At 39.5% G+C, this 27,881-nt stretch overlaps 1 protein-coding gene across 2 annotated transcripts; it reads left to right on the forward strand.

Annotated features, from left to right (window-relative positions):
• The first annotated feature begins 47 nt into the window (after positions 1–47).
• Positions 48–27,881, forward strand: LOC141009124 (ligand-dependent corepressor). Of its 2 annotated transcripts, none has more exons than XM_073481554.1 (7): positions 48–144; positions 9,940–10,005; positions 11,113–11,192; positions 11,566–11,698; positions 11,815–12,135; positions 12,261–12,357; positions 21,101–27,881. In XM_073481554.1, the coding sequence occupies exons 1-7, from the start codon at positions 48–50 to the stop codon at positions 25,977–25,979; spliced, it is 5,673 nt and encodes a 1,890-aa protein (XP_073337655.1). In that variant the 3' UTR covers positions 25,980–27,881. The 2 variants fall into 2 exon arrangements, with proteins under 2 accessions (XP_073337655.1, XP_073337656.1); XM_073481555.1 differs by lacking the exon at positions 21,101–27,881 and adding an exon at positions 14,443–15,518.

A 27,881-nucleotide genomic window follows, 5' to 3' on the forward strand; every position in this document is an offset into this window, starting at 1 on the left:
GGGGCTTCCTCTTCCCGTGCTGGTGCCCGCCACACAAGAAATAGAAAATGGCGAGTCAGTGTAAAAGGCAGCAATGCACAATCGACAGGCGCGGCTTTCGGCAGGAACTTGACTCGTGGCGACACAAACTCATTCACTGTGTAGGTAAGGACGATGCCGGTTACACACTTCGTAATTTTGCACGTTGAATTTCGCCTGTGTGTGGCCATTATCGGTGTAAATAACCATCTATTACTGGACTCAGTCGGGGCATCTCCGTGCGACTTTTTGTCCTCAACTGTTTCCTTCTTCTGCCGGAGCAGTTGGTTCAGTGTTGCATTTATGTGCAGATGTTGCATTACTCTTCGAGGTCCCCTGTTGTTTTAATTGTTCGTGAATCCAAACCGTACACTTTAGATATCTGGTGGCATAACGTTAGTTTGTTTAAAGGGCACCGTGCTTGTTTTAAAGGGAGTGTCTCTCGACGTTGCGTCGGCTGAAACACTTCGTTTGATGAAATGCGCGCTCCCGTGTGATGATAATACTGTATTTTGGATGGGGGAGGGCGACAGATACCCGCGGTGGATGTCTTTAGTTAGCATTTAGCTTAACTTGCCTCTCTCAAGTCCTCCGGGCACACATTACCGCATTGAGGAAGTGGCTTAGACCCCACTGCTGCTGGAGGAGTTTCCATTTTCGACTACGTTCCTCTTATAAACTTCTCTGACGATAGTTTCCCCACATCCCTTTAAAACAAATAATTTAAAGGGCATTGTTTACTTAGCTTGTTGTGTTGTGTGTGTCGATGGGAGTTGAAGCTAAACTCGCATTGAGTGATCGCAAAGCTAAGCAATATAAGTATTGCTCTTGTAGTAGGACATTTTCTTTCTTAAATGACCTACAAGAAGGGCTTGGGAAGATTTTTAGCGATGTGTTGGTTTGGTTTTATGGTCAGTGAGCTTGTTGGTCAGTCCAAACTGAAATATCCTCCTCTGGCACCGCCAGCAGGTCAAACGTTTTAACTTATCCTGTAAAATATCTCAACATATACTTGACAAATTTAAACTCAATTCATGGTTCCCAAACGATGTATCCTGACATCGATGATCCCTGGTGTTTCCTCTTGCATCTCCATGGGGTTTGTCAAATATCATAACATATTGAATGAGTTTCCCATCAAATATTCAAGAAGATATATTTTAATGACTGATGATACTCCATCAGGAGGCCAGATATTTTTATTTATTCAGTGAAATCTCCACCACATTCATTCAAATGTAATCACACCCACACCAGCCTCCAAAAAACATTATGTTCAATGCTAATTGGCAAACTAAAATGGTGACCATGGTAAACATACCTGCTTACCATCAGCATGTTGGGATATTAATGTTAACATTTAGCTGAGAGCACCACCACTGTGCCCAACTGCAGCCACAGAGAGCTGCTAGCATGGCTGTAGACAACACCTCATGTTAGTAGAATTTAAGTACATAAAGTATATAAGTATGTTTAACGACATCACAAGTTTATCTTTATGGGTCTGTGGTGCAGTAAATGTGCTATTTAGGACAATTATCCTGGTGCAGAGCACAATATTTATTGGAAACCCGTGACGGCAATGACATAACCTGTCATTTGGTCCGGATCCACATAGTAATAGTATGTTATAATAGTAGTTACATTGTAAGTCACTTAAAGTAGGTCTGTGGTGCAGTAAAAGCTATGTTTGTCATTACAAAGTTACATGTCAGAATAGACTGCACAATACAAACAGCAATATTGGTACACAACGTCAACAGTAGCACATGGTTTGCCAGTAGAGCTGGTGCAAATGCACCCAAAAATGCATCACTCTCTTTAACCCCTTTAGTTTAATGCCATTTGACAGAAGGCCTAGAAGAAAAGGCCTTGCCAACCTCATCTTGTGACTCTGTAACATAGCAACAGCCGGTATAGACGCTTGGCACCATCATACGCAGATTGATCACACAAATGGTGGGGAGCAGAGAGTTGCATAGTGACCCTAATATTTACTAGTCGTGGTTGTAATTCATATTCACTTTTATCACTGTCATAAGTAAATCTGGAACAAATTATTTCTTGTAGAGTCATTAAGGAATGCAGTTTGTTTCATTAAGAGACCACTTCCATCTTACAGAGGATTGCCTGCATCTGGGTGGATAGAAATGAGCTGGCAACATGATGACAAAAATGTATATGCTCGCAGATAAATTTATCATCACATGTTTTTAGTATGCAGCACATTTTACAATTTTAATGCCCAAACATGCATGTATGCAGTGTTCTTCCTCATGATTTTTGGCAGAATGAAAACAGAATTTGAAACGGCATTCAAACTGCACGACACAAAAACTAATTTAAGACCCAGAACACTACTATTGAAGCTTCTGAACTCAAAATGTCACTTTAAATCAATCTCACTTAAAGTGGCTGCTATGTATAGGTCTTGAAATGTTTAATGTATGCACAAGGCATGTGCATGCACAAAAAATTAAACAATTTAATGAGTAGGGATGTGAAGTTTTGGGAAGCAGTAAATCTGACGGTAATGTCTATCAGGTTTTCCTATCATTGAAGAGTTTTATTGTTGTATGTTGAAAATGTTCAGCTCTTGTCTTTTTTAGGGCAAGTTAGATGCTGTCTTCATAAATAGAAAGAGAAAAAAAACCTAATTTTTTCACATACCAGCTAAAGCTGTCAGTCATCAACCAGTTTTACAAAGTTTATGTTCAGAATTATGTATGATGTGTCAGGCATCACGTTTGAATGAGCATCACAATTTTTGTTGTAATGGGCTGATTATTGACCACCTGTTTTACATAGTATTCTCAATGTGGACAGTTTTAAATAATGACATAGTTTAGCGATATGTGTGGACTGATCCAGAACAAAGTTATTTCAGCTAAGAGGCTACAATACTAGGTGGGCTGTGTGCTCATCATTGAAAAGAAAATGGAGAGAACATAATAGCTTTCTGACGAGTTGCTAACCCCAGACCAGGACTGCTCAGTTACTCAGATCCCCCTTTATGATTGACAAATGTCCCTTGTGTTTGGGCTATAATTGTAAAGCTGGAGACTACATGACAACAGCATCAGTCTGCTGGCTGCAGAATGGCATATTCTGTCCATGACAACAACGGCACACTTTTGTTTGGCTTTTTGGTGGAACAGGGCTTCACGCCACCACCAACCCTGCTGACGCTGAAATGGACATTTTGTCTTTGTGTACTTAATGTGAGCAGTAAAACTGCAGGGCAGAGACAAGGGCAATTGTCCCACAGAACAGCAGGAACAATTGTCTGTATGTTTGCCTATACATGTGTTCATGTTCCCTCAGCCCCCAGATGCAAACTGTGTGGAGGAAAATGTGTGTTCTGTGTAGTTTTTGGCAAAATTTGGACTGGAACATGACCAGCTAACATTTGAAAATGCATGGAATGTCAGTTATTCATGCTTGCTTTTGGCATGTGGGTGAATGGGACTCAGGATTTCCTCAAACAAACAACAAGCAAATATTGACATCAGGCAGATTGTCTTGTTTATAATTTAAACTTTAGCATGGCCCATTTTCTGCTCCAGTATGCCTCCTCTGATGGGCTTTTGGCCTACATTTTCCTAATTTTCAAAAAAACCTGGCTGAGGTTTGTTAACATTTTAAATGGGTTTCATCTGAAATGCACTGTTTTCGTCTGTGTATGTTTGTCTGTGTGGGTGCCTGGGCGTACATCTGTGTGCATGCACCAATTTTTTCATATTTGCTTAAAATCATGGTGGTCTCGTATTTGTTATTCAAAGTTATGCTTTATGCAGCATTACACCATTTGACTGTCAGTTTGCATCATATCATGTTAAGTATTCATGGAGTGTTTTTTACTGCTGTAGATGTTGCTCAAAGCTGCCACCTCATTGCCCACTGTATAGCCTGATCAATCTACTGTATATTGCTTTTAATGAACACAATGTGCAGTAGCCAAATGACATTTCAAGCACTGCTTTGCTCATGTCCATTTAATGTCTAAGCTTGTCTGTTCCTTTTTTTGTGGATTGCATGGAAGGGAACAGTAAATGTTTTTAGATCGTTAGGCATTAGGCACGGTCTCTCTGTGACAGGCTGACTCGGGATGAAAATAGTCATGTACTGTAGCTCGACTAATTTGTGCAACTTTGTCATCTCTGCACTCATCCTCAGCCCCCAGCCCCATCTTACATCTTCATAGAGCATCGCTCAGGGGTATCCATGACCCTCTTCATACAAAATTACACTCATGAGCACACAGTCTGAACATCGGTATGATATTTGAAAATGCTACATTGAAGTCTGTAAGGATAACATTTTATTGATGATAATTCTCCAATATTTTCAATGGCTGAAGCCAAAAATGCAGGGTTTAGCACGGTTTGTTTTGGCTGCATGCTGATTTGAGCTTAGCGAAGCTCCTGCTCTGCGAGCCCGTGGTCACTCCTTCTGAGATAGCATGTGTACAGTAGTTACAGTGGGGGGATGGGCTGAGTGGGGGTTGATGCAGCACTGTACACCCTCAGCACTAGAGCAGCAGAAGGGAAGGGTGGGTCAACCAGTGGAAAGAGCACTGCAGATCTATGATGAGTCTAAATATTTGCATTTGCATTTTAGCAACCATTTTTATATGTATATCATCAAATGAGAAAATTTTGTATTTAAATGGCGGTGACTAGTTGCAGGAATAAAACACGTAGGAGGTCTCTCTTACGTCTACAAATGTTTTCAAATATATGTATATACATTGCCTTCCTGCTGCCCACAAGGGATACAGGCTTTCTATTGTCAGAAAAGGTCAAATATTTATAATAAGCTGGAAAAACATTTGTGGTTTACCAGCTGAAAACATTTGACCCGATTAATGAGTGGTATTTGTGGACAGGTGCAACATGGGTAGGAGAGCATTCATCAATCCACTTTTGTTTCAGATTAATTTGGATAAACTATGCAAATATATGATTTAGTGTTTTGTTCCTGACAAAGCACTTTGAATATGATGAACCTCTTGACATTTTGGGACACTGGAGTCTTCTAGAAACAAGAGGTGATACTTATGAGTACTGCAGAATAGTGTCATATACCACCGGAAAGATTTCTCAGTAATTAGTTGATCAAATGAGACTTTTAAAACCGAAGACCACATAACAATCCCTTTAACATAACACAATTATCTACAAATATACCATGGGAAGAAAAATACTAATGGAACCATGTGGAGATGTGGGTTAACAGCCATTGTGGTATTTAAAGTACTTTCTGCCCACTTCAGCTCCATCTCAATGGTTGCAGGCTCACATTGTGCTTCGAGCATTGACACTGGAAAATTAGGTTACATGTTTATGAATGTAAAAGTAGAATTTATGAATATGTTTTGAATCGCATATTAATGTCTGTTTGACTTATCTTAATATTGATTTAAACACATGCACTGTGTCATGTAATTTTGTGCATAGGCTGATAAAAGAAAATCAACCTTTTGGCTACACCATCAACTCCCATAACACTGGCAATAAGCTGTAAAGAGGGCTTTGCATAACATGATGCATTATGTTCAATTCACAGTAATGTAGAGCATAGGTCAAGGTTAGCATTTAGAGAGGTTAAGCTGATTTTAGATCTGAATGAATTCTCTTTCTAAGTGTTTGTGGAAAGGACAAGGGCATCAGACATGCAAAATATTTACTCTCTTCCATTCTCTGATTAGAAGAATGGAAAAAGAAGAAGAAGAAGTAGGTCAGAATGAGGCTTAAGGCCAATTCATGGTTTTTGCGTCTGCGTCGTGTCATGATATAGATTTCGTCGTCCGCCCGAGTGCGTGACAGTCAGCGCACCCCTGTGCGGATGTGCGCGTGAAGCACAAAATTTGTAACTACTGGCAACACTTTGCTGTGCCGACTGCACATGCACCGGAAAAATAAACTGGATGCTAGTTTTGTGCACAGTATGTACATACTGTTTTCCCCATCCTTGGTCATAATCTTGTTGTGGTCGCATACACTGTTTTCTTCAGGAGGTCACCATCACGTTTTCTCTTGTGGATGTTTGGAGCTTGAACGTGTATATCCCCAATTGCAGTATGTATACAAGCGCATGTGTGACCGTGGTCAGCACCTGTCTGCCTCCGTCCTGGAGTATAATCATGGATTAAGTCAGATTGGGCAGAGTCCAGAGTACATAAGCTGTAAAGACATCCTAGAAGGTTTCACGTCAAGGTTTGTGGCGAATGCCTAAGTTATTTATCAAGTTACAATTCCAATCGTTGCTGCTCATAGTTTAACAAAAATTAAGATTTGCTCACCCCTCCCCTTGTTATTTGACTTGTTTATTGACACAGTGATTACTCAGATGTTTACTGAAAATCATTGTAAATTGCAGCCCTCATTGAATTTCTCTTAATTTAAAAGGTCTTCAATTTATTTGATCAGATTTTATGTTGTCATTTGTTCCTTTTGTCACATCTGAAGTTTTGATGGTCTCCAAAACAGACGCTAACCTAAATCTAAATTTAGACTGTCTAAAAATCTCCTGTGGACAAGAGAAATTTCTCTCCTGGTTTCCTGCATGAAAAGCTTGGTTGAAAGTTAGTCTATGGATGGCCTAATGTGTAGCAGGTTCCACAGGTGCATAAGTATGTTTGCAAAACACACCTGGGGGAACGTACTACTATCTGCCTCTCTTCAGTCACGACTCTATGGCGTGTGTTGAAGTTAAGGCCGTTGGCGTGTTAACATTTAAAAATCCATCTCTGTTCAAGCAGATTTTTATTGATTAAGGCTTTTAAGAAAAAATGTTGATGTCTTCTCGATGTAGTCTGATGAGGTATATGGTCTGCTGCTCTCTACTGCCCCCTGCTTTTCTGGCACATTTGTGACGATGAATGTGACGCGCAAGAAAAAAAACGAAAGTCAAACTGGTCTCCTGGCAATTTGAAAAAATGCCTATTTTAGTGGGTTTACCTGCGCTTAAAAAAACGTACATATACACGGTTATTTTTGTGTAAAAGTGGTATTAGTTTACCTGTAGCCAAGCCTTCGTCAGACAAATTGAAAAATTGGTATGTAGAAATACTGGCTAAGTATATTTAAAATTATATTTTAGTGCACAAAAACTTAATAATAGTTCCTGGTTTGAAACATTTCCATACAATATGTAAAAGTATATAATTGAATTTCTTATTTAAAATATACTAGTTAATGTCAGCTTCAGTGATGTCAGACAAACAGAACCATACTTCTCTTTTTATTATTATTATTCTTATTCTCTAGTTCATGATTGATAGGAGAAACTTTATTTTGAACAATAATTTGCAGTTTGTAGCTCAACCGTTGCTTCTCTCATCTCCACAACAAAGTTGGTTTCATTTTTCATATCAACAAAGACTCTTTGTTTGTCATTTTATTTTTCATTTCAGCATACCTCCGTGAGAATTAAGCTCTGCCTTCACTCAGCTATAAATTGCCTGGAGGAAAGCCACAGCGTGTATTTGGAGTAAACAAAAAACAAGCCAGCGAGGGTTGGAAATAGCAAAATGGGCTTGAATCATCACTCTCCTCATATAGAGCCAGATGATTGACATTAATGACTAACTCTCTGCTACAGTTAACAAAAAAAAAAAGGAAAACATATGCGCTAACAATTCTGGATAAAAGGCTAAATCTTCTAATGTGACTCAGTGACATGTTGTCAATGCAATTAAGCCTTTAGGTGTGTTTTGTCTCCCCCGTTTTTGCAAAGGAGAAAGATCGTCAGCCTCATTAACCTGATATCTTTGTCCTGACTGTCTTTTCATTAGTCCTCGCTAAGTTTTGATATAATTAGGTGTTAAGCCTGGTGGAACAAAAAGCCAGGCGGGCTCTTTTTTCCCTTTTTCTCATTATCACTTTGTACCTCTATACCCCGTGCTTATTATTGTATCTTGAGGCTGATCACTATACATCAAACCAGAAATGTGTTGTAGCAGCTCAATGATGGCCTAATTTCCTTCTCAACAGCTTAATTAATTGGCTAATGTTCCCTTAAACAGGCAACACACCTTAAAAGCTGAACATTAAGGTGTTATTCCTGCATCCAAAAGTGCATAAATATTGTAACTGTAGTTAAGTGTAAGGCATTCGGTACAGTAACATGTTAGTGTTCTTATCTTATCCATCCAATCCATTCATTGTGCATTTTAATTGTGGCCATTATTCACTCTTTTTTTTTTTTATACACTCATTTATTTTGTAGAGCGTACATGTCAGCTATACACGCCATCAATATTTTATTCATTGCACATGTAAATTTAAGTTGCTGGTCCCAAAATGGTTGCGGTTTGAAGAGGGCGGTTCTGAAGAGGTTCCCTTTATCAGCCACTACACCAAGCTCTGCTCTGTCAGTGAGAACCCGTTAATATTGCCTCAAAGTCATGGTTTACAGTATGACACATTTTTAAATGCCCTAAACTGAATTCCTGAAGAGTAGTTTGATGTCATGGCGCTGCTCTGTCAAACGAAAGTGGATGACCTACTTTTCTCCCCCTGCCTCTGAAATATTTCAGAAATAGGATTGGATAGCTCCAGCTGAAGTCCTGTGCACTAACCCAGAAACAGACTCACGCTGCAGCTATAGGCAAGGCTGTGTTTCACCACTTACCACCCCCCACCCCACCCTTCTCCCCCCTCTTCATGTTTGGCTGTTGAAAAGTGGGTGGGTATTTGTAGGGAAGCAAAGCGAGGGCATTTTAACAGATGACAGCTTTTTATTGAATTCACTGTGAGTTTTGGAAGGGAGTGGATGCTAAGGGCTGATAATTTTTCTCACTTGTTATCTGTGAAGACATACTGTAAGTAGGCATTTACTATGTGTGTAGTTAGATGACCTATTCAACACATTGGGCTAATTTAGCTTGTCATTTTCATATTCAGGCCTAAATATTTTTAATTCTCAATGCTGCTAATATATACGTGTTTTACATAGCTTTTTATTAAACCATCTGTTATGTTGTTTGTGCTTTGATTCATGGCTTTTTGGTGTATAGCACATTTGAAATGGTGCACTCCCTCATTTAAGATCCAGTTCAGTAGACAGATGTTACCTCTGACCTCTTTAGCGCTTGATTTAATGCATGCAGTGGTTTTGGATTGGTTACACTGACCCTGCGGCAGTAGGCAGACATTGCATATTGTGTTAATGCACAGCTAAGTGAAGTACTGTGCAGCATAACGTACTATATCGTCCAAACAGCTGGGACTGTAGGATACCACCATCTCATTGGTAATGCATTTAAGATTTTCCTTAGCCTGTATATGTGACATAAGTTGTTTTGCTTTAAAGGCAGCATTTTGTAGGTTGCTTAACTGTAAACTGTAGTGGACTGTGAGGATTTGGTTTTGGTTAAATTCTCAATCTGCAGTATTGTATAGGATACTTTGACACCATCAGCTAGCTGTCTTGTTCATGCTGTTTTTTTTTAATGTTACAACATGCAGTCACTCCCAACTCTGTAGGTGCTTTAGTTGCTTGGCAACAGGAGGATGGGAGTGCATGTATTTACGGTTGAAGTAAAAACCTAGGGTGAAAGCGTTTTAACAGAAGCATATATGGTTGCTCGCAGGGGTTGTCAAGATGAAACAGACAGGCAGAGACAAGCCTGGGTGAATGGAAGAGATAATATCACATGGATGTCAGTTATGTACAGTAGACCAGGCTGTAACTATTTTTCTTTCTTGAGTACATGAAATGAATTTGGTCCCTTGGGCAGATTTGGTTTTCTTAAACAGTGATTCATTTTGAGTCTCTGTTCTGCTGCTGTTGGTTTCACCAGCATGCCTTAATTAGGGCGAGATCTTGACAAGTGTTTGGTCAAAATGTTTTTGTTCTGTTTGCTACTTTATCATTGACAACTGTACACTCACTGAATGTCATGTCTTTTCTCAGGTTTTGAGAGCATTCTCGACGGTCTGTTTGGTCCAGAGCTGGTAGAAGACCTAAAATTATTTAAGGGTAAGAATCTCAGTTTATGTTATCCACTAGTGGCCATGATCATGCAAGTATATGGATGACAATTTAGTGGTTTAAGCAGAATCAGTTATCTGCTCATTATGACAATGCTGCTGCATTGTACCATCTGGTACCCCTCTACATTCTCACAACAAGACAGAAGAGAAGAGAAGATGCCTTGTGTTCCTACAAAGTTGGTGTTTTGGATGGCGTGGGGCCAGTGTAAAAGTCTACAGTGTCCTACAGACATTTTTACAATGCATGATCTCAGTGTGACAATAGTGGGCATTATTTGGGTTTTCATTACATTTGCAGTGAGAGGACTGTCAAAGTCCAAGTGATCTTTCTACATTAGCAGCTGGGGACGATGGCTGCTGAAAAGTTAAACTGAATCAGCTTTCTCCTGATTCAGCCCACTCACTGATTTCAAACTGAACCATTTTTGTGTTGCATCCTACATGCAGCTAGAACATATGGTTGTGTTGGTGATGATGCAGAAAGAGACAGACGAAACAAAATGTACCATATGCAGCACAGTTAGACTTTGGAAACACTTTTGTTACTTGTGATTTTATTGTTTTTTTATGATGTGTTTTTTATTATATACAACATTGACAAAAACTGTTTACTAATTGTTAAAATTACTTATTAAGCAAAAATACACATTCTTTAAAGATGCGATCTGTAGCACACATTTATAGTAAGAGTTTTTGATAAGATGCAGCAAATAACAGTGTGTGTCCAGCTGATAGTTGTCTCTCATAGGATCAACAAATTCTGGGTGTTGCTTACGTTGAGACAATGTAGTAATATCACAGTCATGGATCAGTTCATCAGAAATGTCCTCATCCCCCTAGAAAGGACACATTACAAACAAACTGTTGCACAAAGACTGGCTACTGGATTTAATGGCTGCACACAATTGAGCTATAGGGATAAAATGATTAAATTGATTTATCTGGTTTTCTATAAATTTTGGGTAATTAATCCACCACTGTGTGTTTTCTTTGACGTTTTCCCAGAAAGTTTGGTCAAATTGTGTGATATTTTTTATTCTGTTTATATATATATATATATATATGGCACCTGTCATCTGTTTTGTGTTCGTAGACCTTGAACCTACAGCAGTGTCTGACTGGTCATTCGATGAAAACTGTCTATTCTGCTGTTTGAGACGAGACAAAGTAAAGGTAAGATACAGTTTAGTAGGGTCTCTCAGAATTTCATTCAGTTGTAGCGGGGGGAAAAATAGAAGTAGCTTTCTTTATACCATGGTTATAGTTTGTAGCCGTGATGCTTTCAAACTATAAATTGCTAAAAAGCATCAGATATGTGATAAAGATCACAATCCAGACTAGATGATGATGGATGAATGTTGGGAGTGCATTGTAAGTGCCTATGCTCTGTCATCCATTAGAGTTTCCGAGCAGAATTAGCCGATGACTTATTACCTTAAGTGAGGACAAATGATGAATCAACTCAATGAAAATAAAATCTCCCCATGTATTGTTTTGGATATATGTATCTTGTTTTACAGTACTTAACAATTCTATCATTTAACAGGAACACTTAATTGGCTTGAGTGACGAGGGGCTTGAAAATTTACCCAAACCTCTCCTGGTTAAAGATCAGACCACAATCAGCAGACTAGAGAGACAAGCTGAGGAATTTCTCAATGCAGTCCTCTGCCGCAAAGGTGAGTCTTGATGTCTCAATGATGGAGTGTGTCTGGTGTCTCAGTATTTTGCGCTTTTAGGACACTAATGTGTGCAAACTTAACAGTTCTAACTTCCATATTTTTTTCCTTTTCAGATGTGCCAAATTTCTCAGACCCACACATTCCAGTAGTGGCTCGAGAGATCCTTCAGAGAATGATCCGACAGTTTGCTGACGAATATACCTCAAAAACCAGCTCCCCTCAGGACACTTGCTCAGATTCCCAGCCTCACTCTGACCAAAGCCTGCCGACCCCACCATTGCTCTCAGGGGCTACTCCTTCTACCAGCCCTGCACCCACCGTGGCTGGGCCTGCGCACAACCAGAACCCCGTCCTCAGTAAGCTCCTCATGGCTGACCAGGATGCTCCTCTTGACCTCACCATCAAGAAGCCCCTGGCTGTGCCTGCTGACCAAGGTAGTGTGAACTTAACATCTGTAACAGAGCAGCTTAATCAGGACTGAACTGGTGCTGCGGTGATCGGTCATTCTGAACTTAACATTACATTTAATTTTTCATTTTCTTTTCTTTTTTGTTAACAGATGGAGTTCTTGACTTATCTATCAAAAAGAGTCGCTGTAGCAGCAGCCTGCCTGTCCGTAGTCCCTGCCTTTCTCCAGCCACACCCACGCTCAAAGGGTAAGATAAGTTTCTTTCTCTTTGTGTCTCCAGTCCTTAAGCAGTTAATGTTTATGAGGATGCAAAGTTATGGTTCAGGATGACCACACAATTAATTTTGGAATTAATTGGATTACTACACACAGGTCATGTGTAATTGCACCAAGGCACTGGCATTAGCTGAGGCCTTAAATTTGACTCCAGAAATTGGAGATCACTTGGCAGGTTGGTGGCTTGATGGAAATGAACAGCAGCAAACAGGGTTTCACTCACAGAAAAGTTTTCTGCTGTAAAGAAAAATTAATAAAGGTTTCTCCAACTGCAGCAGAGGGAAATCTTCAATGTGCTTCTGGTGCTTGACTCTGGTTTTAAACATCACTCCAGCATTTGTTACTAAATGCAGCGTGTATCATGCTGCAATTCAAAATTAATTACCTTGCAGGCTTTTATTTAGTTCAGCGATGATGGGGTCCCTGGTATAGCCAACTAGGGACTGAATGGGCAGCATGTATTACTATTGTGGCTTAAAAAAGATTCAGTCAGCAGGGCAATATTTTTTAGACACCCACTGGCCTCTGATGATTTACTACAGGACTTGTAGCCTTGCTAATATTCTTCCATCTTGCTATAGTCAAAAATCACCAATGATTTGATAAACTACTCCTTGAGGACTGAAGACCTGCACAAATGCAGTATAAAGTAGATACACTTTTTAAACACAATCCTTAGACTCTGAGATTCACAGTGATGAAGTAATAAAACAGTAGAGGTGTTTTAAATTAATCACATTTGCATGCCAAGTTCCACGCCCAAGGAAAGATTGCATTTAGTTGTTTTTATTCTCAAATTGTAAGCAATGCTTTTACGTCTGTTACAGTGTCACATTTGTAGATTTCATATCACACATGCTTACACTAAACAGGATGCCGACTTTTCTTGTAGACTAGCCACTGATACTGAAAATACACAATTCCTTTTTAATGCCATTCGTACAGACCGGAGGGCTGATTTTTTTTATTTGAACATAGACAAATTTGCTGTTTATTTCATTATTAAAGATTATTAAACATCTTTATTGAAACAATATTTATTATTTCATTTTGTTGTTTTGTTCTGTTATGTTTTCCTTCATAGCGAACCTTTTTGACACTGTTATATACTCATCTAGAGACTTGATTGTGCCTGTAATTAAAATTTTATTTTGATAAATTAAGCACCAGTGGCTTTGCTTTCTCCTCTTCTGCTGCTTTGAGAGCTGATGGGATCTAAAAGTGATGATCATTGCTCGCAGAATAGAGCTGCCTCTTCTTAGATATACAGCATGCACACTGTCTTCAGTTTGATAAAAAATCTTTTAAAATCTACAACACTTAATTTGGGTTTTCTAGAGATATTAGCTTGGAATCACGCTGTTTGACCCTTAGGCAATGTCTATACCACAGCTCTGGAGAATCATAATTTTCCCTTTTGAAAAACAAAAACACTCTCCCCTTTCATTTGAAAAAATGTGTTCAATATTGTGATCCTGTATGTGGTCACACTTTAGTTATTCTGTTTGGTTTGACAAACACAACAACCCTCTGCTGGCTAACTCTTTTATTGCTGTGCTTGTTTAGTGGTAACGTCACACACAAAATGTCAAGAGCTTTATTTGCATTAGTCATTTTGTATGGCGTAGATATTGTGCCCTGCTTAACAGCTACACGCCAAGCTGCCTGACAAATAATCCCTCCTTCTGGCTAAGCTTTTTGAGCCACAGGAAGACCTTTATGTACTCCTATAAATGCCTTTTTCTTTGCCTTTTATTTTCATTGTTTCTTTGCCCTTTCTTTTAATTTTGTTTCTCATTATTTATGTTGCTGCAGATTTTGTAAACAATCATTACAGCAAACAAATAAAAAATTGTCAAACTTGAGCCTTTTTTGTTCTTAAAAGTCACACACACTACAACACAGTTATTTTAAAAGATAGTGATGTTACCAATGCAAAGTCATATAATAAAGGAGTGGCCAACATCCTCCCCTCCCCAACCCATCCTCCTTTAGAAAAGAGACAAAAGGCACTGTGCAAGCTCTGCTTACACCCAATTTCCTTCCATCCAATCAGGCGATCCTTGAGAGCGGACGGACAAGTCGGGCTGTTTATGAGGAGCCTACAGGATGGGAGGAGGAGGGAGAATATCGGCCACTCCGCCCGTTATAAGCCTTCCTCATCTCTTGCTTACTCGCTGCACATCAAAGAGGAGGCCGATCTGGAGAGCGACCCTGAGTCACCTCTCAGCCATAACCACAGCTCCAGAAATGGATCCGCCTCCTGGAATTCCAAAACTCATTTCGGGGCCCTCCTAAAACTCAAAGCCAACAGTGAGGCTAGTGAGCGCCTTAAAGACATACCCAGGTTGTTGGAAGCCGCTGGACTTCTGACAAAGTCTCTTGCCTATGAGAAAGGAAACCTCCAGGAGGCCTGCAGGGACCGCAGCCTCTCCCTTTCTCAGTCACCACCGTTTGACCTCAAGATTCCCCAGGTGCGGGTTTTGGCCACAGGGACAGACCCATCTTGGGATTCCCTGTCCTCCGAGTATTCAGGTTCACTTTGTGAGAATGGTCTTGGAAAGACACTTCGTTCCCTTCTTCCCAGGCCGATGCAGAAAAAGGGCAGCGGAGGATTTAGTAGCTCAGGTTCGGAGAAGGAATACTGGCTTTACGACACTGACCGCCAATCCTTGGGGGGAAACTATCCTCTGGATTCAGAGTCAGACCTTGCAAACAAGCAGCCGAGGAAGAAACGCGGGCGGTATCGACAGTACAACACCGAGCTGCTGGAAGAGGCTATTGTGGTGGTGATGGGTGGGAAAATGAGTGTGTCCAAAGCCCAATCGATCTATGGCATACCACACAGCACCCTGGAATACAAAGTTAAAGAGAGATTGGGGACCTTGAAAAATCCCCCAAAAAAGAAACTGAAGCTGATGAGCCAGGTGGAGGAACGGGATGTTTCACTGTCCCCTGAGAGGAAAGAGTTCCAAAACTCTCAGCACATTGTTTCTGAGAAAAGAGAGAGTGGATCTGAGGAGAATGGGACGGATTTCCATGATGGAAGCCTCTCATCAAATGAGTGATATAACTGTAAAGTACAAATAATGATGTACTTTTAGACGATGCATTTGCCAGATTGTGGTAGTACCTGACCTGTTTTTCCATAAAACCTTAAGAGTAAATTGAATTACCCATATCTCTTATTAACTTATTAGATTTTACCCCTTTCTTCGGTCATTAATATGTTTGTGTATGGCCATCTATCTTAAACATGCCAAGTGTCCCATTATACACACATTAGTGACCCCTCCCTACAAATTATGCCTGGAAGGCATGCAAGCAATTTGTTAAGAAATTTGAATATACTACAGTATAATGTTAATTCATGTAGTTAATTTCTTTAGGCTATCCTTTTAAAATAATCATTCCTGGCTCTCTAAATGTATTCTGTATGTAGAGCTAAATTGAATTATGCCCAAGGAAGTGGCGCCCCCCAGTGTCTTCTCTCAGTACTGTTCAGAGCACTTGGTTATATGTCAAGTAAATATATATATATAATTAATTCTGCTGTGTGTGTATGCCCTGCAACTATAGGTCAAGGCATATTAAGCATCCATTATTGTAATGATTATGGAGGACAGTGAAAGTCTCTGTCACCGTTTTGCAAATGCACCTCTTTGACTGAAATGGACACTGGAGATTTAAGAAAAACAATTTCCGAACACTATTATCCAAAATATTAATTTATTACTCTTGTCTGTTAGAAAAGCATGGTGTGTTGTCCAAAATTCCACTCTCTTTTTGAATCCAGAATAAGCTTATCTTCACAAGCATGACAGGTTTTTGCCACATATATTTCTTTCTGTATGTTTTGTGATGTTAGTTTTATTTTTATTTTTTTTCCATTGCCTTCGCTCCACTCAGGATAAAGTCAGATCAGGACGCAGTACTTGTCAGTCAGCGAATATGTCTTTATCATACAATGGATTAGTATACACACATAAATATACCTCAGCTACAAATATGCTTAACTAAATCATTGCCTCAACCAGCCTCTAACAGGGAAATATAACCAAATACCCTTTGTGAGGTTACACTTCAGGATGTCTTACTGACAAGTATGTGTGTCCTACACTCAGATGTTTTCACAACCTACCAGAACTCGTTATCAGTAGCAGTTTCAGTGCCGATGTAGGCCTTCACAGGATATCAGGGCTCGTCTTTTTTAGATTTCAGGTATTATCTCTGGGATATCTTTCTCTAAGATGTATGAGAAAGGCAGACTTTTTGTTTTTATTTTGATCATATAATGATGCAAAAACATTTCCGTGCATATGTAAAACATGTTATACATACACATCTTACTTGCTCATGGCACATGATAAAGAATTATCTCTTCGGGTCAATTAACAACCCTTGCCTCAGTACGGGGACAAGACTTCATCTCAGTGACTGAAGTATTCAGTCACAGTGCATTGATATTGGATAAATCTTGACTTTTTCCAAAAAACATTCAGGTATTTTTAATTATGTTTACTACAGCTAAACAAAACAAAATAAAATAAGTCATGTGGTCATGTGAGTCTTAGTTAAAATATAGGTGCATTTTTTTTATTTTAAGAAGCTCTTAGCTCAAAGACATTATTTTATAAAACAAAGCAGAACTTTATCAAGCAATATTAACAGATGATCATGCCTCAATCCATACACACCTGTTTCTCAAGTTACCGAGTTAGAAATGGAAATGGAAATTAATTTCTGTGGAAAAGCGGTTGACTCTTTCCCTTCCTTCCATCATTTTTCCTCGAGATATCTCTGTGTTAAGTGGCGATACCAAAGCTCAGGTTGATGCCATTTCCTTAAAATCAATACTAATTGTAGGTTGGGTCGTGGTGCTGTTTGTAGTGGTAACGTTAAAAACCTTTGAAGAAAGCCTGTCCCCTGTTTCCATTTCACACCCGTTTGGTTGAATTTTTGCCTGGTCGACTCGGCAGAGGGAAACTACATGTGTCTGCTTCGTCCTTTATTTTGCTCTGTCAGGACACCTCATTGTGCATTATCACGTATACCTCAGGACATTCCAGAATATGGGAACATGGCCCCTTATTATTTTATCGGGTTGATACACAACTCTTTGCAAATCGTGCAGCCTTTTAGATGTTCACAGTGTTCCTTAGATGAACCTGGATGTTTCTTGATTAAAGAAATTATTCCTTAATTTCAAGCATTTAACTCAGATTGTAAACATTTTTAAGTGAGAGCTGGTTCAGAAGTCAAATACAGTTCAGGGTCTTGCACACTTGTGTGCTAATATCACTATAACAATAATATACCTTTGTGTTAGATGGTAAACTAACTGACGAACTTGTTGGGCTTCTCTCATTCTCTGCCACTGCTCTAAATGCGAGTATTCTTTGTTGATTAATTTTTTATTTTTTTTTAATATGGTTTGCATCTTCTCTCACTACAAGGTAAAAACCTTCATAAATAACAGATTAACCACTTAAATTACATTTAAGTTTTTACATTTATTCACTAAATCACTGAATAACTTTGCCTCGGTTGAAAAATACTAAACAGCCATTGCTTCAAGTACGGTTGTTCAAAAATCTAGTCCCTAAATCGCTGTTATTAATTTGATATTTCTTGCATTGACAATCATCGAGCATTACTCATAAGTCACGCTTTATTTTCGCATTCAAAGTGTTAAATGCATTTTAAGTAATATATTAAAGACATACAAGAGCTATTAGTTTAATGACAGGTAAAACATGTGTTTGCTCTCCTTGTTAATTGTAGCAAATCTAATGGTTGACTACCTCATCTGGAAAACCCATATCACGGTCTACTGTTCTCATAGCTGTTTCATGTAGCAATTTCTCATGTACACAACACACAGTTTATTATGAAATTCCTTGCATAAAGGCAAAGAGCTGTCTTAAAGTTGATGAAGACAGTAGGACATCTGTTCAACCATATGTAAATATTTCAGTGTATCTTTGTAATCTTCGTAGTTAAATTTAGTATTATCTACTTAATGTTTTCTTTTGGGGGGCTTGTTGTTCGGACAGTTGTGACAAACATTTTTGATGGTCTCCTGCTTCAGAGAGACTGTTTTGCTCCTTCAGTGGGGAAAGAGTTTACCTCCCCTTACATACCCACTCAAAGTGATGATTATTTCAGAGTTATTTTATTAATGCAGTATTTATTCATCAATATTTATTAATAAATGGTTTTTATCATCACTTAAGTAACCATGAATGTAAATGGCTTTAACAAAACAAAACATTACTCACATAAGTGATTATAGACACAAATAGATATTGCTTAAAAGGTATATTTAACTGTCTTACATGATGGGTGTGAGGGGATAACATTTCAGATTTATCCTGACACAAGTTGGGTTTGATCTGTTGCTTGGTAAATATAACGAATGAGGACAAAAGTCTTTTGAACAACTACAAATGGTGTGGCTCTTCAAATGACTATAGAGTCCCCATGTCCTTAAAAATATATAGAGATTTTGTATATTTGATTTAACATTTACAATGTACAAAGGAATGACACTGGGTATATTTTGCATGATTGGACTAAATCATATGTGTCGGTGGGAAGTTAGTGTATATGGTGAAGTTTATCTTTGAGGATGTTTTAATGAAAATACTGGAGTGTTGGTGTGTTAACTGTCAAGTCAACGATGTAGTGCGAACCTGAAATATCGCTAAACCAGTTGGGTAACTGGTTAATGGTTCATTGAAGATTTGTATGATAAAATCCCCCATACAGTAGCTCGTAATTGCCACATTGTTTGTATCCCTAATGTACAGTATATGAACATTGTGGATAAGTTAACACATCCATGTTTGTGCGCTTGTGAAATGTCTTGGGATGGAGTTGTAATTTGGTTTGCTTCTCTTTGTTATATTGGATATTTTATTCCTCTGGAAGAAAAAGGCATGTACTTATTTGTTAGATCCTTACAGCAATGCTATGTGAAAGAAATACCAAAACCCTCAGGGATGAAACACTTACCACTTGTTATTCAGGTACCTGTCTATACTCCTCAGACCTTGCAAGCAGGGATGTGAAGATAATGAGCCCAGCAAAAAACATTGGTCAGGTTCCAGCTGTAGCAAATGTTATTTTTTTAATCTCTAAAATTTATTTTTTAATCTTTAAAAGTTACTTTTGAGATATGTCGGCAGGCTGTGCAACTAATTTAGTGTTTGGAGCCACAATTATTTCATTTTTGTTCATACTCCTACATAATGAATGTCAATATAACCTCAGTGCAGGTAAAATGTTGACCAGTGGCTATTAAATTAACTTGTTTCTTTCTAGTTCAGTGCCTCAAACAGCACATACTTTATTTTAAAAAAACTGCTTAAATTAAGATCCTAAAACAGCATGTCTGAATATTTCAACGTAAAGTCCTATGGCTCTTCTCACTTGGCATGCATGCATTCATGCCTCCCACCTTAAAGGTTGTATTGTAACCTTTGTGATTTAAAGCTGAAATCCATAATGTTTTTTTTAATCCTTTTTATGTTCTTTTGCCCATGCGTCTAACACTAAAACAGTCTGTTTTCAACACAGTTCAGTTACCTGCTATCCCTCATTGAACCAACATGTTATTTGACAATGCAGTATTGTATTTAGTTGTATACAAACACAATGTCGGATTGCAGTTATATAGATTAACAAATTATATTCAACAGAATATCATGTTTTTATATTTACCGACTACATGTCCATCTTGCAGCTGCCAGCTTCCCTTGTTCTGCAGTACACACTGTGCACAAAGCTATTTCTCTTTTCATTACACAACATAGCCTTGTTACATGTCACTTCAGGAATCCAGATGTAATTCCATATGTCTGTTCATTTTTCTTGTTTAAAAACTACAATAGGAATGCATTTTTTTTTCACAAAGAAAATAAAATGTTCAGAGTTATAAGATACATATAGACATATATATTTTTTGGCGTAATGTGGTGGTATACATGCTCCAAAGGTATTGGAGGATTTTGTAATAAACCTACCTCATTGATAAAACGTATGCCCAAAATACAAAATCATTGCCCCCCAGTTGACTGATGAATTTAGATTTGCATTGGCACAAACAAAACCTTACAGGTAACACAATAACTATTTTTTGCGTATATTGATGCTTGATTTTTCTTTTACTAGTAAATTTGTCTTAAGTTGTTGAGCACTTGTATCTAAATGTCACCCTTTGCACTAGTCATGAAATACATGAAAACTTGACAAAAATGATGTACTCTATATTTCTCCCTAATGTATTTGCTCTTTTAAGTGATAAAGTTGTGTTTGACTTGTTTTAATCAAAGTGGGCAACCATTACTAAATGTGTCGTGCATGTGTAAAATTTTCTTGATGTAAACTGTAACAAAAAGCACCACTGTGCAAAGAAGAAAAATGTAATAGCTGTAACAATGTAATTGGTCAAGTTCACTGGATGAAAGATTCACTTTTAAAATCACCTATTCTTCTAATAAATATGCAATGATAAATATTGTGGTACATTTGTGATTTAATTCATACAATCACCCACCCACCACTTTTCTAACATTTTATTAGGGACTTGTAGAGATGAAGGGACATTTTTATGCATGAATGTAATAATCATACCAAGCAAGAGAATGAACCAATGTTGCTTCTTCTTGATGTGCAATTACATATATTTTTTTTTCTTTTTTCCCCCTCAGTGAGTTTCCTGACTTGCGTGTTGCAAAGGCAAAAGACCTGCAGTCCACATCCACACTGGAACAGTTCATGGCCAAACTCTGCCCCCACCATCAGAGACAGATAGTAAATGCCATAGGTTTTCTACAGACGGAGGTCAAAGCACTTGCATCTTCAAATACACAGCAAGACTCTAACTCTACCTCTGGGATCCAGGCAACTACTTGTTCAACTGCAAAATCCAGTGCAGTCACCCCTGAGAAGTCATGGCCCGAGCAAAGGTTTCCCAGTGAATCTACTCTCAAGTCAGAAGTCCAGGATCTCTCCCAATCTATCCCAGGCAGCTGTGCAATGAAAAAGGTTCCAGAGAATGCAGTGTCACTGAAAACATCTGTTACCGCTGGCCCTGCTTTGGATCTTCGCAGCCCTGGGTCAGGGGGTAACCAGGCTTTGGTCACCCCCACTTTTAATCCAGTGGACGCAGATAACAACCGACATGGTGATCATGCACCTCTTAAGATGAAAATCATGGCTAGCAACGTTGCCGATGGTAAGAAGTTGTCTTGTGTGCTCAACACCTCCCTTTCGTCTCATTCTGACACCTCGGAGGACAGAGAGGGAAACTCAAATTCATCCAGCAGAGCAGAGACTCATAGTGCTAGACTCAGCTCCTCTGTGAAAAGACACAATCAGGCTAGTCATGTACATCAAGCTAGGCAGAGGGAGGCTCTCGGGCATGCCAAAGATACAGCAGCAAAACTTTTTTCAGTCCACATGACCATTCCTTCAGACTCTCCACGGACTGCCAGGAAGACCATCAGGGCATCTTCTGATCATCGGATCAGGGATCCTGCTTGTAGGGGACTGGTTGACACTGATCTTGGCCACTGTGACATTGTTTTTATAGACAAACCAATAACAGAGTGTTTTAAGGAACATCAGCGTGGCATGGTACCACGTCGCAATGCCAGGAAAAGCACCAGAGGGCATATGTATTCAGATGAAATCTGGGAGTTAAAAACTGTCCGTACATTGGCTGGGAGGGGCAACTGTCCTAATCCAATGCCAGAGCTGATCACTTTGGTCACCCCTAAACAAATACTTTCAAAGCCTGAAGGTGTACCACCTGTGGATATGCCTTTTGCTGGAGCATGCAGAGAATCAATGAATCAACAGATGTCCACAGAAGAGTCAGATGAGAGTGTGATACCAGGAACAGGAGATATGGTGGAGGTAGCAGCCAGTGAAGTAGACATTATAGTTGAAACTAGTCAAACAGATCAGTGTCAGAGCAAGGGGCAGTCTGTTCCTCCATCTCCGATAAGGTCCCCAAAAGAGAGCAAAGAAACCAATATTAACATAGATGTAGACCAGGATACAACTGCAGATTCAAAAACGATAACAGAAATTGAAGAATCTGTTGCTCAGGCTCCGTTTGAACCAGAAAAAGACCACGAGCCTGTGGAACAAGAGGAACAAGAGGACATACGTGAAAGTACCGAGCAAATGGTGGCCGAAACCGTAGTGGAAACATTAGAGAATATTACCCCTGAAGAAGCTGAGCCCCAGCTTTCATCAGATGAACTGCTCGATAGTGATCCTGATCCTCAGGAGAATATTGCCCAATCACCAGTAAGTCAGGTTGAGGAAGAGACAGAGGAAAATAAAATGGAGGAAACACAAGATGACCAACCTCAGGAACTTCAGCTAGAGACTCTGGCACACCATGACAACTGCGAAGTGACAGAAGAGTCCAACACCACAGGTTCAGCAGAGGAGCCGATGGTGACAGAGCTGGAAATTCAAACGCCTGAAGCAGTTGAGGGAGTTATGCCTTTAGGGACTGAAGATGATAATGATAACAACTCTGACGTGTCCTCAAAGACACTTGATGCGCTCTTAAAGGAATTACCCCCTTGGCGTAGAAAAAAAGGTACTGCCGTTCCACTGCCAAAGCGGTTAAGACAAGCAGAAACTAAGGTAGTGGGTTATGTTAATGGTAGACCCATATCGGCCTCTGACAGAAGTCTGCGTCGTAGATCAAGTTTCAGCAGCACATCACCTAATAAAACCCCAGTGAAATCTAGAACAAATGTACCCAACAAGACTCACCTTGATTCAGCTATTGATGCAAGTGTTGAAAACAAAAATTTGGACAAAGACCTGCCTGAAACGCACATTCCTGTAGAATCAATTGAGACCACTCCTGTGATTGAGCAGATGGAAGAACCATCTTCTGCCACGCCATCAAGCCCAACATCTAAATTTACCTCAAGGACCAAACAAATTCAGAAACAGAAGAGAGTTCAGAGAGGTCAGGATAGTTTGCCCGTCCCCTCTGATCAGCCTGGTGATAGTCCTCAGAGCATTGAGTCCAAACGCCAGCTTAGATCATCCGGCCAGAGGCCAGCAGAATCTCCAGAATCACCACCCTCTTCAACTGCTGTCACTTCCATTTCATCTCCAAAACCTACTGCTACCCAAGATCTTCCATCTTTAGAGAACTTCCCCTCCCTCCCCCTTCCTGTTACTTCTCCTCAAACCGGGTCATCTCCCACTACAAACTCTGAACAGCCCCAACAGAACATAGTCCCAGAGGAAAATGTGGAATTAAATATTGAAAAAACTCAACAGGTAGAGACAACCTCTGAAGAAATCCAAAAAACTGAAGGTGAAAGTGGATTGCAGGCCAAAAAGAACCTAAGGTCTGCAAAGACACTAGTGGACGACAGTGAGAAAGAGAAACAACAGCTTAGCAGTGAGGTATCGAGTCTGTCAGAAACTCAAAGTCCTGTAAAGACTGAAACAAAGCAAACGCAGATTATGCCATTAAGAAGTAAACGGTTCCGAAAGGAGGCAGACACAAGTGACGTTTCTTCGCTGCAGAAGCCAAATGTAGCATCTTTAGGAGACAGGTCTGCAAGCGGAGATGATAGCAGTTCTTCCATATCAGACAAACCCATGAGAATGCCATTAAGGAGTGAGAGTAGTAAGCCTGACATGTCCAACCAGTCTGGTACTCAGTCACCACCAGTTGACAACAAGAAATTAGCTTTGAGATCACAAAGATTTGCTGCACCCTCTACCAGTGCTCTTACTGTAGTTGGTAGACAGAGTGATGTTGCTTCCCCCATCAGAATAAAGCCAGAAAGAATAACTAAAGCTCAGGGGAAGTCCCCTCCGTTGTCTGTTGCGTCTGTGTTGTCCCACAGCTCAGCCGTCCCTGTCAGTACACCGAGACTTGAGCCCCCAAAACAAACTAACAAATTCTTTGAGACACTGACTGCTGAAGAAAACCAGCATCTAATTTCAAATCTGAATGTTAAGTATGATAAAATGCAAAAAGGTTGGTTGCAGATGGACAAAGAGGGTCAGCCAACGACAAAATACAAAAACAAAGCCGACAGACAGGCAGCTATATGGAAAAGTAAACGCAGGGCGCGAAAAACAAAGTCTTTAGAGCACCAGAGATACTCACCGGTCCAGATGCTCTTCATGAAAGGTTTTAATCTCACCAGTATTTGTCGTTGGTTCCTTGAATCAACAGAAACAAAGTCCCTTGTTATCGTCAAGAAGGTGAACACACGTCTCCCGTCAGAAACTCAGCTGTGCTTCCACAGCTCATCTAGTGCTAGTACCTCTCAAGGGGTATTTCCAAGCCTACAGGCAGAGCGTTTAAAGAAACATTTGAAAAAGTTTGCAATTGCCTCTCCTGTCAAGAGCAACCCCAAGAGCCAGAAACTGATTGCTAAAGCACTGGAGCAAGAGGCAAATGCAGTCAAAGGGAAAGAGAGAAGAGAACTTCCAAGTACTTCTCAGATTTTGACCAAGTCAAACTCCTCTAAAGCCGTTGTACAGATAGGTGAATCCCAGAAATCCTCAGGTAAATCAAAGAACCCAGCTAGTGCAAGGATCTTGAGGAAATACTCTAATATCAGAGAGAAAATGCAGGTTCAGCAAACCAATGTTAGGCTGAAAGAGGCCTCAAAAACCTTAAGAGCCAACAGTATGAAAAGGCTGGCCGCCACGAAGTCTGCCGCTAAGTCATATCTGAAACCATCTCTGAAGGCAAATCTGAAACCATCTCTGAAGGCAAATCTGAAAACATCTCTGAAGGCAAATCTGAAAACATCTCTGAAGGCAAATCTGAAAACATCTCTGAAGGCAAATCTGAAAACATCTCTGAAGGCAAATCTGAAAACATCGCTGCCTGTTAGTAAACAAATGAAAGAGTCTGCAGCAAAAATGGAAAGAAGGAAAACATTGGCGGGGAAGAAAGCTACAAAGCATCCTGTTCAAGGGAGGGCAGTCAGGGCTCAGAGCAGTAGCAGACTTCCAAGAGATGCAAGTAAAAAAAAATTGCCAAAGAGAAGTTCGCAACGACTAGGGTCTCCTAAGATTTCGGAACATAGACCTGTCGACTCATCTAAAAGCAAGGTTGACAACAAAAAACAAATTAAATCAGAGAAAGCAGAGGTGGAAAAACCCGCTGTACATAAAGTAAATGCTGCAAGAATGCAAACAAAGGAAACATCGCAAATGACAGTTGCTGAAATCAAAGGTACCGAGAATCCTGTAGAAACCCCACGGCAGAGCAGGGATGTCAAGGTTCCAGCCTCCACTGACCAGGTACTAACAAGATCCCAGAGAAAAATAGAGGCGACCGGCCCCAGTCAGGCTGCAAAGAGGGCCAAGAAGTTTATGACAACACAAAAGGCATCTCCTAAATCAGTCCGGAAAGCTAAGGAACTCGCGCCGAAGACACGAGGGGCTTTAAAGTTTCCTGCAAAGACAAGTAAGGTAGCATCATTGTCACGCAGTGCAACAAAATCAGCAACCAAGAGAGCTCAGGAGCTTTTAGAGACCCCAGCTAAGCGCACCAGGACGTCAATCTCAAAGTAAAATAGACATAAAGGGAGAGGTCATGTTTATTTAGAGGACTTTGTGGTTGTCTTTTATCTGAAATATATTCAGAAGGACCAGAAGTATCTATTTTCTACCCTCACCAAACTCTTCAGAGGATACCTTTTTCAGGAGGCAAACATGTGAAGAAGGAAGAGATTTTGAAAGTCATTTATGCTTTTGTAAAGCTTCAGTGTGAAAAATGCAAATGTGATGGATTATTTGCTGAGCATTTGCTCTGTTCAGGGACGACACACAAGTCCTACATGATGTCTAGCAGATGTAGTTGCTGTTTGGCTTTATGTTTCAGCACTCTACGACACGGCTGGAGATAACAATAGCCTAACAAACCTCATTTTAATAGGATCACAAACATCAAGTTTAGAGGTGATATTAAATTCATTCACTATCCATTTTTTTTTTTTTGCCATTTTGTATATAATTGTGTTAGATGATAGCATGCACTGCATTTACTGTTCAAGGAGCTCGCAATGAGAGGGGACAACAGCTTTTCAATAAAATGTCTTGTAGGCAGCTTGTATCTCCAGCCTGTCTTCCAAACGCAACATTGTGAATATGTGACTGTTGTGACCAGGTGCCTTATTTATGAAGTGTAAAGTAATAGAATGTGTAAAATGTGAAAATGCCTGTCCTTTAGTTATAACAGCTTTTAATAACTGGAGAGGCGGTCGACATTCATTCGCTTCGCGGCCTGTGCGCAAATAGGTTTCCGTTCCACACAGAACAGCGGCGTGCTTCATCTGTAAATTCCTATGTTGACTGAAGCGCTCAGATGTTCTGCTTTACTCTTACCTGACAGGTTTATTTTCATATGCACATTCTTCCAGAGCATTAACATAAAACTGTTCTTATTGTAGTTGTATTAGATGTTAAAGCAAATACGAGTATGAATTGTTAAAACGGACAGCCGTGCTCTGTATGTGTCATGACAAGAGTTTGTATGTTTTCTGTTGTTCGGGGTCAGGTGTCATGACGGTGTCACCTCTGACCATTGCACCCAATGTCCTCTGCTCGTAATAGTGACTTCACTTTGAGTATTTTACCTTTTTCCTGTGTGTCATGTTAATTTGGAGACAGTTTGGGCAACTCATGCCTTCCCAGAACTGAAACCCAAAACTATATTTATGCCCTTGATCTTTGAATATAAGAAACCTGTTTAAAACTATGTGCACATTCGTTGCTTGTTAAAAAGCTGAAAAAAAACCTGAGACTTTGAAAATATGGTTCACAAAGTGATAGACAAGCCAGTATCTCAAACGACAACGGCCTGAAAAGTATGTATATGTGGATGGTTAGTATGAATGAAGTCAATGGCCTGTTTAGCATTAATGGCACAGTACAGGGTGGAAATATAATTCCTGATATTCACAAGTTGGATTTGAAGTTTTTGGGGTAGTCTAGTCACGCTTCTGAGTTGTGTATCCAAGTATGTTGCAGTTTTATTATTACGTTATTATTTTTAATGTCATTGACTGTCAGGCAGATGTTCTCATAATGTGAAGTTTCGTTACTTCCACAGTAGTAACTTACATTAGTGTGTTGTCAAAGGAAAAATACAATTTTTAGCACAGTGTTATATTTTATTTTATTCTGGTCATTTCTCTGTAGAGGGTAATTCATCTGTAAATGCAAAACATGTCTGTCATGTTTTTATTGTTATTTAAGAACTCCATGTAGGCTAATGACTTTAGCAAACCCAAAACAGCCCACCAAATATCAGACTTGAACATGTTTATTCTTTACAGTTGCTATTTAAAGATTTTGATTTTGTATATTAGAAAGAAATAACTGCTTTATTTGTGGTAATCCCAAGAATGATACATCTTTATGTTGAAAACTTTGTATTTTTGCTGGAGTTGATATAAAGATGTTTGAATTTTA

Source organism: Pagrus major, chromosome 15 (assembly GCF_040436345.1).
Source record: "Pagrus major chromosome 15, Pma_NU_1.0".
NCBI classification, from domain to species: domain Eukaryota; kingdom Metazoa; phylum Chordata; class Actinopteri; order Spariformes; family Sparidae; genus Pagrus; species Pagrus major.

Coding starts and splice junctions, on each gene's coding strand:
- LOC141009124 (XM_073481554.1), top strand. CDS start 48: ATGGCGAGTCAGTGTAAAAGGCAGCAATGCACAATCGACAGGCGCGGC. Junction 11,193..11,565: donor TGAGACGAGACAAAGTAAAG/GTAAGATACAGT, acceptor ATCATTTAACAG/GAACACTTAATTGGCTTGAG. Junction 12,136..12,260: donor GGCTGTGCCTGCTGACCAAG/GTAGTGTGAACT, acceptor TTTTGTTAACAG/ATGGAGTTCTTGACTTATCT.